This window comes from Argentina silus (genome assembly GCF_951799395.1).
Source record: "Argentina silus genome assembly, chromosome: 13".
NCBI lineage: Eukaryota > Metazoa > Chordata > Actinopteri > Argentiniformes > Argentinidae > Argentina > Argentina silus.
The window spans coordinates 10,401,633-10,416,632 of record NC_139667.1 but is presented as its reverse complement, the minus strand read 5'-3'; the positions used below and the strand labels follow the sequence as shown (position 1 = coordinate 10,416,632).

General features: G+C 50.1%; 1 protein-coding gene across 2 annotated transcripts in view; it reads left to right on the top strand.

The window, feature by feature from the left end:
* The window catches only part of ralgapa2 (Ral GTPase activating protein catalytic subunit alpha 2), a 97,993-nt gene that overhangs the window by 37,269 nt on the left and 45,724 nt on the right, over window positions 1-15,000 (top strand). For both annotated transcript variants that reach the window (XM_083682742.1, XM_083682741.1), the window contains 15 exons: window positions 1,750-1,872; window positions 2,149-2,243; window positions 2,457-2,547; window positions 3,058-3,240; window positions 4,290-4,469; window positions 5,147-5,340; window positions 5,686-5,784; window positions 6,715-6,870; window positions 11,443-11,571; window positions 11,828-11,956; window positions 12,333-12,391; window positions 12,778-12,886; window positions 13,883-13,993; window positions 14,222-14,290; window positions 14,578-14,715. In XM_083682742.1, the coding sequence (XP_083538868.1) occupies window positions 1,750-1,872; window positions 2,149-2,243; window positions 2,457-2,547; window positions 3,058-3,240; window positions 4,290-4,469; window positions 5,147-5,340; window positions 5,686-5,784; window positions 6,715-6,870; window positions 11,443-11,571; window positions 11,828-11,956; window positions 12,333-12,391; window positions 12,778-12,886; window positions 13,883-13,993; window positions 14,222-14,290; window positions 14,578-14,715 (1,865 nt within the window). The remainder of the gene's footprint in view (window positions 1-1,749; window positions 1,873-2,148; window positions 2,244-2,456; window positions 2,548-3,057; window positions 3,241-4,289; window positions 4,470-5,146; window positions 5,341-5,685; window positions 5,785-6,714; window positions 6,871-11,442; window positions 11,572-11,827; window positions 11,957-12,332; window positions 12,392-12,777; window positions 12,887-13,882; window positions 13,994-14,221; window positions 14,291-14,577; window positions 14,716-15,000) is intronic.

The following is a 15,000-nucleotide window of genomic DNA, read 5'->3' as shown; positions in this document are numbered from 1 at the left end:
AGCTACTAATATCAAGTTTACGTTATTGGTCATAACCATTCGATAGAAACACGGTGCTGTTTATATCGTGGCATTCACAGTTGATGTAAACCTAACCCAAAAGGCCCTCTGCTCAGAGTGGAGTTTCAGAAGCTTCATGATTTCTTCAAAGCTACTTTCTGTTGTCCCCCGTCTTGCTCTAGAGAGCTAATTAAACGTGTCTTCAAACAAAAGCAATCCGCTGCATAAATTAACTCTCTGTTCATTATTATTTTTTGAAGATTGAATGGGGGGGGGGGGGAGGCAGGATTTTTTTTTTTTTTATGCCACAATTGTGGTAGAGCATGGTTGCTTTGTTTAAGTAAAGATCCCTCAAGTGACAAATTTAAAATGAGAGTTTTGGGCTTGAACATATTATATTGGACAGTCTTTTTTTTTGTAGTCTCACTTATTAGTTCCTAATTTCCCGTCTCAATAACTTTTTGTCTTTCCTACGGCTGAATTATTAGTTCTTATTCATGCCCGGAACTTCCAGTAACCCAACTTTCACTTGAATTGTGCATTGATGTCATGTACATTAGCTTGGAAATTCATCTTCACCCACAGATGTTAAGTTTGGAGTGGCTGACTTGGTTTGCCCTCTATTGGTCCGACATGGCTTTTCTTTTCTATTGGTGTTCCACTCACAACGGACGACAATGAGTTAAACATGTTAACCGGTGATGCCCTTTTGATATTCTGTTCTGTTCTCTTTTCCTCTCTCACTTTTTTTTCCTCTTTCCTCTTTTTTCCCTCTCTTTCTCTCCCTCTGGGATGGAAGCTAAGCGAAGCCAGTCTATCAGCAACTGTGTCCATCTTTACGAGGCTTTGCCTGCTACTAAAAGTGTCCCTATGCTGCTCCACACTGTCAGCTCTTTCTTGCCTGGTATCTCTGCTGGTAACACTTGCTCTCACAGGCTTTCAGGTAAAGTGTTCTTCTGAGAGCCGAGTCTGTCTGTGACTGTGTGTGTGTGTGTGTGTGTCTGTCTCTGTGTGTGTGTGTGTGTGTGTGTGTGTGTGTGTCTGTCTCTGTGTGTGTGTCTCTTTCTGTGTGTGTGTGTGTCTGTCTGTCTCTGTGTGTGTGTCTGTCTGTCTCTGTGTGTGTGTGTGTGTGTCTGTCTCTGTGTGTGTGTCTCTTTCTGTGTGTGTGTGTGTGTGTGTGTGTGTCTCTGTGTGTGTGTCTGTCTGTGTGCACGCCTTGCCTTTTCCTCCACCCTGTTTCTTCCATCGGTCTGTAACTATCGTACCATTGTGTCATTTAATCTCATGTCCTCTGTTACGTTAAAACTCAGTGGAGCGGAGGCCTCGGTTCCCCCTGGAATTAACCACTGTCCCGTTGTTTGCTTTGAAGTGGGGTGAACGTGAGAAAATAAGATGTGTGTTGCTGTGTGTCGTAACCTCCAGTAGGTTCCTCCCTCCTCTGCATGTGTTCGTCTGTGTGGCTCATAACCCATCCTAATAAACACGGTCTTAAAAGGTGACTGTTGTATGAATGCCATAATGGTCAAAGAAGGAGTTATGGTTTGGTTAAGGAGACCACTGACCAGAGTGCTGTGTAGTCGTGTTGGATCCCGTGTGTGTGTGTGTGTGTGTGTGTGTGTGTGTGTGTGTGTGTGTGTGTGTGTGTGTGTGTGTGTGTGTGTGTGTGTGTGTGTGTGTGTGTGTGAGTGTGTGTGTGAGATGCTGCAGCAGTGCTCTGACTGTGTGTGTCCTGTCCTGTCCGGTCCTCAGACGTGGAGGAGTGCCAGCTGTCAGAGTGTGGCTTAGAGGAGGAGCTGGGGGGGGGAGACAGCCCCCTCCCACGTAGCAGCAGCACCTCCGACATCACCCAGCAACTGGCAGACACCTTCCCAGGTACACACCGTCACACACACTCTTTCTCTCTCTCTCACTTCTCCCTTTCCCTTTCCCTCCCTCTCTCTCTCTCTCTCTCTCTCTCTCTCTCTCACTCACTCACTCACACACACACACACACACAATCTACGGAGCTGCCCTCTACTGAATGTGTCCTGACTACCTGACACAGTGGACCCCCCCCAATATATTGAACCCTCTGAGACTAGAGTACCTGGTACTAGGCTGTGTTCTGGGATGTGTCCAGTGAGACTAACAGCTGCTCTGCTCCTCCAGCCCAGAAGAGGGAGTACTCCCCCACCTCCCTTGGCTCTGACGGCAGGACGTCGGAGGGGAGGAGAGAGGGGAGGGAGAGCACCGAGCCACCCGTGGTAGGTTTCCTACTCTCCCCTACACACACACACACACACACACGCATGCACACACACACACACACCTACCTGATCCCGAATCTACTAAACTGTGCCCATGACTGACTGAGTACTTCAATCAGAAGATCATTTCAGAGGGATCCAGGCTTCTCTGACCACCCTCTCCTCCGCCCTCCCCTCTCCCCCCCCTCCCCTCCCCTCCCCCTCTCCTAGATTCTGATCCGGCGTAGCAGCAGTCCCGCTGAGCTGGACTACCCTGCGGACACACCCACCGCCTACGGGAGGCCCAAGCTCCGGGAGAAAAGTGAGACTTGAACAACGCACCGACGACATTGTTCCCAAGTCTTCTGTGTTTGTTGAGAGACAGGCCCCCCGGTGGGAGAGAGCAGCCAAACGCCTCTCACCGGTTGACTTTGTGTGTTAGAGCGGATTTATGTTCTCGCCGTCCTATCATAATATATCTAGTCACACTTTCTGTCATGAGAGCTTCGCCACCAACGCAGGTCGAGGCCTCTGTATCAGTTTGAACTCTGCTTTATTAGTACCGGGGTATCGTTTACTCGTTTACAAGTGACACTGAACATTAGGTGCGTAGAGCGCCACCTAATGCATGGGAATAGGCATTACCATGGACATCATCAATTATGGACATAACGAGGTCGCCACACGTGCCAAATTTCAAATCGTTTCAAATGGATTCCCAAAACTTCTTGAGTTTTTTAGTGACCTTTCTCCTCCCTCCGTCCCTCCCTCCATCCCTCCCTCCCTGCCTCACTGCGTCCCTCCCTCCCTCCCTCCCTCCCTCTGTCCCCAGGCGAGAGCGTGAGCAGCGAGACGTCCAACGGCTACCTCAACGACGCGGACGTCAGCCTGCTGGCCTGGCAGGCCTTCGAGGAGGAGGCCAACGCCCAGTCCACCCAGTCCGCCGTCATCGACGTCACCACTGACCCCCACAGCCAGAGGAACCTGCTGCTCAGCCACAACGAGGCCCTGGCAGGTACACGACCGGACCGGACCGGATCCACTCTGGGTTGGGGGGGGAGGGGTGGGTGGGTTAGTGGGTCCCTGCAAGGGGTGTGGACCTCTGTGGCTCAGTTGGTAGAGCGTGGCACTAACAACACTTTACCGCCGGGACCATCTATACTGAAAAATGTATGCACTCACTGCAATGTAAGTCGCTTTGGATAAAAGCGTCAGCTAAATGACAGATTATATTATTTTGTCGGTGCCCATGATAGGCACAGCATATAATACATAATCCACAGAATCCGGAGCCTACAGTGGATGTCCTTTCGAGTGTTCTTATTCGCTGTTCATTATGCTCCTCACAATAAGCGCACAGGGCGGGTTTTTATTTCAATAGTTTTAACAGTTAACAGTGGATTCATGGAGGTGTCCGTTTCGGGGGGGGGGGGGGGGTTGGATGGGGTTCATCGGGTCCATGTGAAGTGTGAGTCCTCGGGGTCGTGGGGGCTTCAGCTCACAGCAAGCCTGACCTTTGTGGGGATTAGCGTCGCTGGCAGAGCGGCCCTGAGAGCGGATCCGGCCAGTGTCTCCTTCCTCAGAGACGCCTCCAACTCGGACGTCTTCATCCTGGACCGAGGCCCAGGTTCCAGGCTGCTACCACCTGCTCCCAGGGTGTGGATTCACCTGGTGAAAGCTCCTCTCCGTATTCAGAGACAGGATTAGCCAGGTCAATGTCTCGTGGATATTGAGAGAGGTTAGCTGAGACTGGATGGTTTATAGAAGAAGGATTTGTGCTTATTGGACCGGGTTGGGTCTTACGGTGAAGAAGGTTAAATATGAGGTGAATGGCTCAGAATAGGATGATGGCAAACATTTTCCACCAACTACCCACACCATCCACACCTCCACCCATCCAGCCACACTCACCACACCATCCACACCCGCACCCACACACCTCCACCCCGTCTGTACCCTTCCATTGGTTCATGGTCATGAATTCCCAACCACCGTCCTCCCTTGTGTCCCTTATGCCTGTTCTCCCTCAAGCTCCGCTGTCTTCTCCCTCTCCCCTTGTTCTAGGTCCTGAGTGTGCCCTCCCTCCCCACTCCTCCGCCCCCCTGTCCCACCACCACCACCACCACCACTACCCCCAGCACCCCCCCGCCTCGCCAGCCCTGCTGGTACACCCAGAGTGCCAGGACTGCCCCCAGCTCCTGGAGGACAACATGCATTCTGTGTTGCACATGCCTGAGGACATGGGTACTGCTCCTGTCCTTTACTCTCCTGTCCTACACACATACACACACACACACAATCACGCACACGCACACACATACTCTCTCACACACATATACACACACACACACACACACACATATACTCTCTCACACACACACACGCACACACATACTCTCTCTCACACAAACACACATACTCTCTCTCACGCACACACACACACCCACACCCAGACCCTGTCACACCTTTCCCTACCCTACCCACCGTCTCTCCCCTACACACACCCTGTCATCCCCCTCCCTCCCCTCCCCTCCCCTCCCTTCCCTCTGTGTGGTACTCTAGAGATGCTTCACCCACGGCGCCCCCCACCCACCACCACTGTGCTGTTCATGTGTGTGTGTGACCTGGGTGTGTTTGCTGTGGCTTTGGAATGGAGATAGACCAGAAAGTGCACATCTAAACAGATGTTTTAGATATCTAATTAGATTATTAGAATAGATATTTTTTTAGATCTGCATTGATGGAAGCAAGTGTCAGGGGTGTAGATAGACTGAGTGGTATACAGTAATGAATCAGAGTTATTTTTCTCCCCCCTCCCTCTCCCTCTCTCTCTGTCTCTCTGTCTCTCTCTCTCTCTCCCCCTCCCTCCCTCCCTCTCTCTCTCCTTCTCTCTCTGCCCTCCCCCCCCTCCCCCCTCGTAGACAGCAGCGAGTGTCTGGCAGACGACATCAGCATCATCGCCGGGGGCAGCCTCACCGGCTGGCACGCCGACTCGGCCTTCGTGCTGTGGAGGAGGATTCTGGGTATCCTGGGGGATGTCAACAGCATCCGCTGCCCCAGGATCCACGCCAAGGTCTTCAGACACCTGTACGAACTCTGGCACAAGCTGGCCAAGGTACGCCCTGCCCTGCCCTGCCTGCCTGCCTGCCAGCCTGCCAGCCCCGGGCCTCTGACCCTCTCTCTCACCGACCGCCTCCACTCTAAGACAAATGATTAAGTCTTAAGTTGTTGTTTTATAGTTTATGAGTCTAATGCGCTCTTTTCACTTCCATATAGGAGTCAAAGTTGTTGTTATTTGAGTTGAGTTGTTTTGAAGCGATACAGAGTGATATGCAGACAGAAGTGTGTGGATGAGAGGACGGCTTTGTTCGTGACCTGATTTAGAAGTGTGTGTGTGTGTGTGTGTGTGTGTGTGTGTGTGTGTGTGTGTGTGTGTCCGTGTCCGTGTCCGTGTCCGTAGATCCGGGACAACCTGGGGATCAGCGTGGACAACCAGTCCTCTCCTCCCCGGCCCGTCTTCATCCCTCCCCTCCGCATGCTAGCCTCCTGGCTCTTCAGGGTGAGTGATGTCTTCAGACGTCCAATACTGTACAGTACACACACACACACACACACACACACCTGACCATCACCTGAAACCTGCTCTCTCACGGCCCTGACAACAAGTGTGGAATATGACATCAATAAGAGTATAATAATTAGTGTACTGTCCTGTATGTCTGGTCCATCATTTGTTTGGGTTGTGGGTTGTTCAGCGCAAACACATCCTAGCATTTATTGAGAAATAGTCTTCTTTTCATAAACAACATCTGATATTGAAATATATCTGATATACACTCACTGAGCACTTTATTAGGAACACCTGGACACCTTCTCATGGTGGAGGTGGTGTAATGGTGTGGGGAATGTTTTTTTGGCACACTTTGGGCCCATTAATACCAATCAATCATCACTTGAATGCCACAGCCTATTTGAGTATTGTTGCTGACCATGTGCATCCCTTCATGATCCACAATTGACCCATCTTCTAATGGCTACTTCCAGCATGATAACGCATCATGTCACAAAGCAAAAGTCGTCTCAAACTGGTTTCATCAACATGACAATGAGTTCAGTGTTCTTCAGTGGCCTTCCCAGTCACCGGATCTGAATCCAATAGAACACCTTTGGGATGTGGTAGAACGGGACATTCACAGCTTGAAAGTGCACCTGAAAAATCTGCAGGAATTGCGTGATGCAATCATGTCATCATGGACCAGAATCTCAAAGGAATGTTTTCAACATCTTTGGGTTGAATTGAGAATTGAGGCTGTTTTGAGAGCAAAGGGAGGCCCTACCCAGTATTAATATAGTGTTCCTAATGAAGTGCTCAGTGAGTGTACATGTGATATCATGTAATATGTTAAGTACTGACCTGAAGTTTTCCCATGGTGTTGACCCAGTGTGACCCTGTCCCTCTCCCTCTGCCCCCCCCCCCCCCCCCCCCCAGGCCACCAGGCTGCCCGCAGAATTCAAGGCGGGGAAGCTGCAGGCTTACAAGCTCATCTGTGAGATGATGACCAAACACCAGGATGTGCTTCCCAACAGCGACTTCCTGGTCCACCTCTACCACGTCATGCACAAGGGCTTCACCAGTGAGGACCAGGTACGGCCAGGAGGGGGCGCCACACTCTCTCACACACACACACACACACACACACACACACACACACAGAGGAATAGACCGTTGTGACCGTACACGTGTGGCTGCTGTGGGTCGTTCTGCTCGTCGACACTAGATGGCGCCACAATCAAAGGCGTCAGAGCTTTGACGCGTAGCCGCCCTTCCAGAGAGTCGGTTTACGACGATGCTCTGTCGCTTGGACATAGCGCTCTGGTTGTGTCACAGTTGTCATGTCTTGTTATGTGGTAACCGACTTCCTACTGATGAGTCATCAGCCGTAGTGGTACTTTCATCTCTGCTAACGGATCGGACTTATTCCACCTGGTCTTGGCCGCAGGTACATGGAAGGGGTAGTGGGGGGATGAGTGGTTCAGTCATGTGTGGTGTGGTTCTAGTGGGTCTTCTGGGTTCAGAGTGTGCTGTTTTCTCCAGCCCTTTGCTCAGCTGTCAGCTGGGGGGTTGCTAGGACCTCTCTCTACGCCCCCCGTCTGTCGCGCTCCGTTAGAGTGACACGCTGGCTGAGGCTCAGATAGGGGGTGGGGGGGGGGGGGGGTCTCGGGGAACGCGCTGTGGAGAAATGAGGGGGGGGGGGAGGACAGAGGGGCAGCGTGGCATTCTCCAGCTTTTGTTGTGCCTAAATATAAGACGGTGGGGGAGGGCGGTCCGGACCGGGCCGGGCCAGGCGCTGGAGCGTGCTCAAATTGGCCGCAGAAAGAGTCCTCACGCCACACAATGGATGACAGCCGCACGCCTGCTTTACATAAGAAAGTGCCTCTTACTCCGCCCCCCCTCCCTCTTTTTTCCTCCCTCTTTTCCCTCTCGCCCCCCCCCCCCCCCTCCACCCACTGCCCATAGTATCCCAACCTCCCAAATCTCTTCTTTCTTCTCCCTCTACTCCATCACCACTCACTTTCCCTCCAATCCATCTCCCTCTCTCCTCCCTCTGTCTCTCTCCCTCTCTCCTCCCTCTGTCTCTTTGTCTCTCCTCCCTCTCTCCTCCCTCTGTCTCCCTCCCTCCCTCCCGCCTCCCTCTGTCTCTCTGTCTCTCCTCCCTCTCTCTTCCCTCTGTCTCTTTGTCTCTCCTCCCTCTGTCTCTCTGTCTCTCTCCCTCCCTCCTCCCTCTGTCTCTCTCCCTCCCTCCTCCCTCTGTCTCTCTCACCCCACAGTTACACGCCCATCACAGCATTCTATTGAAGGAGCTTCTCCACGTAGACTTGTGTATGCTCATTATGTTTGTGTCTTGACTGGGTCCGCTCTTCATTTTCCAAATGTGTTTTTCCACTGGTCTGGTTTGATATACTCTCATAGCATTTGGCCACGTGTTCACTGTAAATGAAAAAGTCCACGTGCTTGACCTGTATTTGGACGCGAAAAGAAAGGTTTTCTTCCTTACCTAGATACCATTCTCTGCTGTAAGAGGAAGCCCAGGGAGGGAGCCGAGAGGGGGATAAGAGCCTTGGTGGGATTCTCTCCTCTCCTCCTCCCCTCCCCTCTCCTCCCCTCTCCTCTCCTCCCCTCCCCTCTCCTCCCCTCCCCTCTCCTCTCCTCTCCTCTCCTCTCCTCTCCTCCCCTGCCATAGTCACTGGTATTGTCCAGACTGTGTCTCTCAGTCAGAGGCTACGCTGGTATGGCCGATGGGACAATAGCAGTAATCTATCTAATAACAGCGCTGCTGTTGTTGCACATCGGCCATCAGTGGGCCACAGCTTGCTAGAAGAAATGGGCCATATACACACAGAGGATGAAATGTAGCTTATTGTGTGTGCGTGTGTGTGTGTCTGTGTGTGTGTGTGTGCGCGTGCACGTACACGTGTGTGTCCACGTGCTTGAAACACCTTCTGCACTCTGTACCTAGGGGAAGCTTTCGGTTGTCTAAAATCAGCATGAAAGAAAACACAACACACACACAACGCAACAGACGCTAACAATTGTGGGAATAATTCGATGGTGGAAATAAATTTTTTTTATCTGTTTATTAAGAGAAACTTGTCAAGATGTAAAAACTGTATTGTGTGCAGAAGTGTTTTGGCTCAAACATCTCATCACAACATTGACACACTTTATAATTTTTGGCCTCGTAGGGCTTGTAGGGCATCTCTTCACTGGGTGTGAGCCAAGAGAGGGCCATAAACCTCTCTCTCCTCTCACACCTGCTCTCCCCTCCCCAGACCGGCGGCTCCTTTACCTCCACCTATCAGGGAGAAGAAAAGGGACCGTTTCACTGATAAGTCAACTGATCGCTCAACTGATTCCCATAGAGAGTGGGGAAATGTTGACAGTTGATTTAGTCAGTGGACAGTAGTTCAAAGCCCCCCAAGCGCTTGTTGGAGTTGATGATTAAATGTCTTTCCACATAGCCATACAGGTGGGCACTAACTATAAGCATGTCTTGCTTATACTCGGGTAGGGGTGGGGGGGGGGTGGGGGGGGGGGGAGTACTGGTTATAGTGCCAGGATTGTAGTTCTTCAGTATGGAGTACTAATGGGCATATGCATTGTGTTGAATAGAGTAGTTGGTGTAGGTGGTAGAGTACTAATGGAAAGACTGAAGTCCGTTCCCTGGGTGTTTACAGAATGGAAGGCGGCACGCCTTCAGACATGGCCAGATGAAAAGGGTTAAGAGACCTCCTTTTCAGGGCTGGTGTAAATGCATCTTTTGTTGAGCAGGCCCTATTCCCTATTCTCTGCCAACACTCTCTACACACACGCATGCATGCACACACACACATACATACACACACACACATAAGTACACACACACACACACACACACATACTGTACACACACATAAGTACACACACACATAAGTACACACACACACACCTCAAATCCTGTTCCCTCTACTTACAGGCACAATAGAAACACTTTGTAGGTTTGTCGCTTCCTCTAAAATGCTAATTTCAGGCAATCAAGGGACAGTTTGTTGGCAGTTAATTACCTCTGACTGTTGTGCACATTATGCCTCAGAGGTCAATTACTGCTGAGACGAGGGTAGAACGGGCCTGCGAGACTAATGCTCCAAGCCAATTTTCCTCTTCTGCCCGCCGTGTGTTTTTGACTTCTTCGTTATTGCTCTGCATATATTTCTACTTGTCTTTTGTTTCCCCCGCTCAATGTTTACAAAAGCTCCATTTGAGGTGATTAATGTTGCAGGTAGGGGGTGGGGAGGAGGGTGGGGGGTGGGGGGGGGCTCTGGGGATGGAGTGTGTGTGGCGGGTATTTACCGAGGCGGGTGTTTTACTCTGCTCAGGGCTTAGGGAGACACGGGGCCAGTGTTTGAACGGCCTGATTGACGCGCGTTTTACTGCCTCCGAGAAGGCAGGTGTTCTGGGCTCGGACCATGTCTGTGTACACACACACACACACACACACACACACACACACACACACATATACACACACACACACACACACACACATATACACACACACACACATACGCGGACACACACACACACACGCTTGAAAAGATAAGGGCAGACCAGTTCAACTCCACCCTTATGTGTGATATTCTTATCTCATAAAGAATTTCAGATCAGTCCTGACATTGAGGCCATACTGAAGAGGCCACAGGTACTCCTCAGTAAACTCACACATGTTTTCAAGAGTCTCTACTTCTGTTAGCAAGGAGACCAATGACTGTACATTACCATGAACCGTCATGTACGGGAAGAGCCGATGTTTAGAGAAAGAACACCCATCTGTCACTGAGGATATACCTCAGGGTATACCTGAGCCCTGGCTTTAATTACGTGTGTGTGTGTGTGTGTGCGTGCGTGCGTGCGTGCGTGCGTGTGCGTGTGCGTGCATGTGTGTGTACGTGTGTCTGTGTATGTATGTGTGTGTACGTGCGTGCATGCATGCGCGCGTGTGTGTGTGTTGCTGAGGAAAGTTGAGGTCTTTTGTTCCACCCTTATGCTGTGAACAACCTGAACAACATCTGCTGCCTCTCTCTCTCTCTCTCTCTCTCTCTCTTTCCCTGGTCTCTGAGGGAGATGGGCTGTGGAGTGCCTGCCTCTCTCTCCTGAGTGCACTCTGGAAAGGGCTCCCGTGACCCATTGCAGTGTTCGTCAGTTTGTCCATTCCTTCAAAACATCTCTCTCTCTTTCTCTCTTGTTTCGGATACAACTGTCTCAACTGCAACACGCTCAATGTAAATACCAAGCATTCTTTACCACCGGGCAGCCGCCGTGGTTCCTATTATGATATGTTTCTATTATGATATGTTTCTATTATGATATGCCATTTGAGATCTCTCTCCGGTGGTCCTAATACAGCAGGGGCTTCAATATGCTTTTCATACTGACAATGATATTCACAGTCCTTGAATCAAAAATACTCTGACTTCCACTTCCACTCAGGTTATTTATTGCTATTCTACAACTGTGTCTTTGACTGTGACCGTTGTTGTGTCTGTTTTGGAATTATTATTATTTATTTTTTTATGTCTTCTCTGAATGTTGAACAATAGAAAACTTAATTGACGTGTCCTGACCCCCCTTGTGTGTGTGTGTGTGTGTGTGTGTGTGTGTGTCTCCTCTCCTCTCCTCCAGGACGTTCTGAACACAGTGATCCGCTCCTGCTCCCCACGCTTCTTCTTCCTGGGCCTGCCCGGCTTCACCATGCTGGTGGGAGACTTCATCACCGCCGCCGCCCGCATCCTCAGCACCGACGCCTCCGAGGTGAGAGGAGGACCGAGAGGGAGCACAACACACACACACACACACACACACACACACACACACACACACACACACACATACATACACACACATATACTCACTGGACTGGATACATGTACCCAGACATGAGGCACTTTACGACACAAACACAGCTGATGTAGATGCATCCTTCAGTATAGCGTAGCATCATCATCGGAGTTCCGAGATAGCATCATTTGAATCCATTTGAAATCCAACCCGGTTGTTCCTGTGCCAGGCTCCGAGGATAGAGGCCCAGACGGTCCTGGGGTCCCTGGTGTGTTTCCCCAACCTCTACCTGCAGATCCCTCTCCTGCAGACCGTCCCCGGCACAGACGACATTGTGGTGGGAAACGAGGACATCAAGGTAGAGATTCTACTACTTTTAGGTCATTTAGTTCATCATTGGTGGTTGGGCAAAACATTTATAAATAATAATAATAATATTGTATAATTAAAATGTTCGTGTAGTGGAAAAGGTTTGGGGCAGGGAGGGGAAAAAGGGCACTAGAAATGAGCAAGCAATGCTATCGAATAGTACTACAATTCTACAAAAATTGATCTATCCCCAAAAATAATAATTGGGCAATTAATACAGTACAAAGCCTTAGAAATCTTAAACGTCTTCAGAATGAGTGAGTTATTTTTTGGGGAGGGGGGGGGGGGGGCGGTTGGAATGAAGGTTTGGATGTTCTGCACAGCACAGTGGAAATAGAACCTGATGATGCTGTCTCTCCCTTCAGGACTATCTGGTCAACATCTTGCTGAAGACGGCGAGGAATGAACCCTGTGAAGGAGCCAGGTAGGGGGGGGTCTGAACCCTGTGAAGGAGCCGGGTAGGGGGGGGTCTGAACCCTGTGAAGGAGCCGGGTAGGGGGGGGTCTGAACCCTGTGAAGGGCTGCTTTAGAGTAGGACATTCATGACATGGACATGGAGGCCACGGGGGTCATCGTTAAGACGTGTGTACTTTGGATACATTTCGTTGAGAGAGTAGCGTAAAGAAGCCATTTCAACTGGGATCATACTAGTATCACAATTACTTTTTGTTTTGTTTTGTTTTTAGGGTGGTAGCGTGTTTTCATCCCCAATGAAATCGCTTTTCAACATCCTCGTTTAAAATTGTCCTCCTCACTCCTGCCTGTGTGTGATGATTGACGGGTCCTGTGGTCTCCTCCCCTGTGCTGTAGGTGTGTAGCTGTGTGTAGTCTGGGCCTGTGGGTGTGTGAGGAGCTCATGCAGAAGAATATCCACCACCAGGTCAAGGATGCCATCAACGTGCTGGGCGTAACACTAAAGGTGTGTGTGTGTGTGTGTGTGTGTGTGTGTGTGTGTGTGTGTGTGTGTGTGTGTGTGTGTGTGTGTGTGTGTGTGTCTGTGTCTGTGTCTGTGTCTGTGTCTGTGTCTGTGTGTCTGTGTGTGTGTGTGTGGTTCCTGTGTTCAACCAGCTCTTTCTTGCCTTCATCACTAACTTTTCCAGACACATTTTGCACTCATTTTTTGTTTTATTATGTGAAGACTGCAGCTTTGACATTTCTGCCTGTAAATGAAAAGCGTTCTACACATAATTATTGTTATTTACATAATAGCTTTACATGGATACTAGGAAATGGATGGATGATTATGGAAAAAAGAAAAAAAAAAGACTACAAACCAATTTTGTGTGTGTGAGAGAACGTGGAAGAAGAGCTCTCCCATCCCTCCATCAGTAGAGAGAGAGAGAGGAGCGCTGGTTGCCGAGGCTGCAGAGGAGAAAGGGGGCTTAGGGGGCGGTGGCGTAATTTCCAGCCCACTCGCTCTTCAGTGGATACAGGCCAATTTAAGCAGCCTCATCTCCCAGCTTCCTGCTAGACCAATTCCCCCCCAACCCACCCCCCCCTCTAATGGAGCAGTAATCACTCCCCTGCAGAACTTGACACACAGGCAAAATAAAGGCTATGGGGTGGGGTTACACGTCGAGAGGCATTCAGGCACACAAAAAAACAATGGAAATTCAATGTCCTACTATTCTAGTTCCAAATCACAGACATTCTCCTTCTGAGAGAATATTGTCTACTGATGAGTCCCCCCCCCCCTAATGATGAACTGAGGCTTTGAAAAGAACGAGTCTCTCTCGTCATTCATGCCGACACATTGCCAGAACCAAGATGTTTCCAAACCAATTTTGGCTCTACCCGTGGTTGACCCCAAAGTGTGTGAGTGCTTGTTTTCAGCCCTCGTCTCTTGTCTTCTGTCCTGTCTCTCTCTCTCTCTCTCTCTCTCTCTCTCTGTCTCTCTCTCTCTCTCTCCGACCAGTTTGGGAACAAGGCAGTGGCTCAGGTAGCCTGCGACCTCTTCCAGCTCCTCATCTCTCACTGGGAACACCTCCAGAGACTGGAGCGCTCTCTCCCAAAGAAGATCATCGAGGTAGGAGGCATTTAGTGTTCAAATGACCACACGAGCCTACCGCTTAGAATGCTTGGCCAGCACATGGCTTCGTTCTTTGAAGTGTGCTAGTGTGAATTCGGAAGGCTGAATTCCCCTCACCCCTCACCCGCAGTCCACCCCCCCCCCCCATCATGACACAAACTATTCACTATCAACCCAGGAATACCAATGGATCATCAAAGTCTTTCTGTCTCTCTCTCGTCTCAGATCTTTGTGGCCACCATAGCCTTCCTGTTGCCAAGCGCAGAGCACTCGGCGGTGGAGGCGGACAAAAAGGTACAGGGGAATTGAAAGAGCGTGAAATGACCTGAGTTTTTTTTTCTTTCTTTTTTTCCTACTCTATATAGTGCATTTGCATAGGAATCTTGCACTGTATGTGTGTTCCCTCCCTCACTCCCCCCCCCCCCCCCCCCTCCCTCTCCCTCATCTCGTCTCTGACTGTGATATTGATTATCTTCGCCTTACTACAGTAGGGGTTTCATTGTGCTGTGCTAATGGAAAAGGCCTCCCCTCTCTCCTTTCTCCTCTCTCCTCCCTCCGGTCCTGGTCTTTGTGTGACTCAGCTAATGGTGTCCCTGCTGCTCTGCTTGCTGGACTGGTGCATGGCCGTCCCCCTGAGCCTGTTGCTGGAGCCCATCACCATGCCCGTGCTGGAGGACCCCACTTCCCACAAGGCCCCCCTGCTGGACTACATCTACAGGGTGGGTAGATGTCAGGATCCCCATTAGGTACCACTCCTCCTGGGGTCCACATGAGACTTAAAACACATGACAGACTACGGCTATAGACGCTACACTTACAAGAACTACAGAAGACCATAGAAAAATACATTAAAACATTAAAAAAAATATATAATACGACGCGAGTCATATATTGGTAAAAACACACTTCAGATATACATATTCATAGTCGTATGTACAGATCCGTTACATTAGATCTTTGATCTTAGCTAAAAAAAACAGCTTTTTACCTGAGTAACCTCTGAT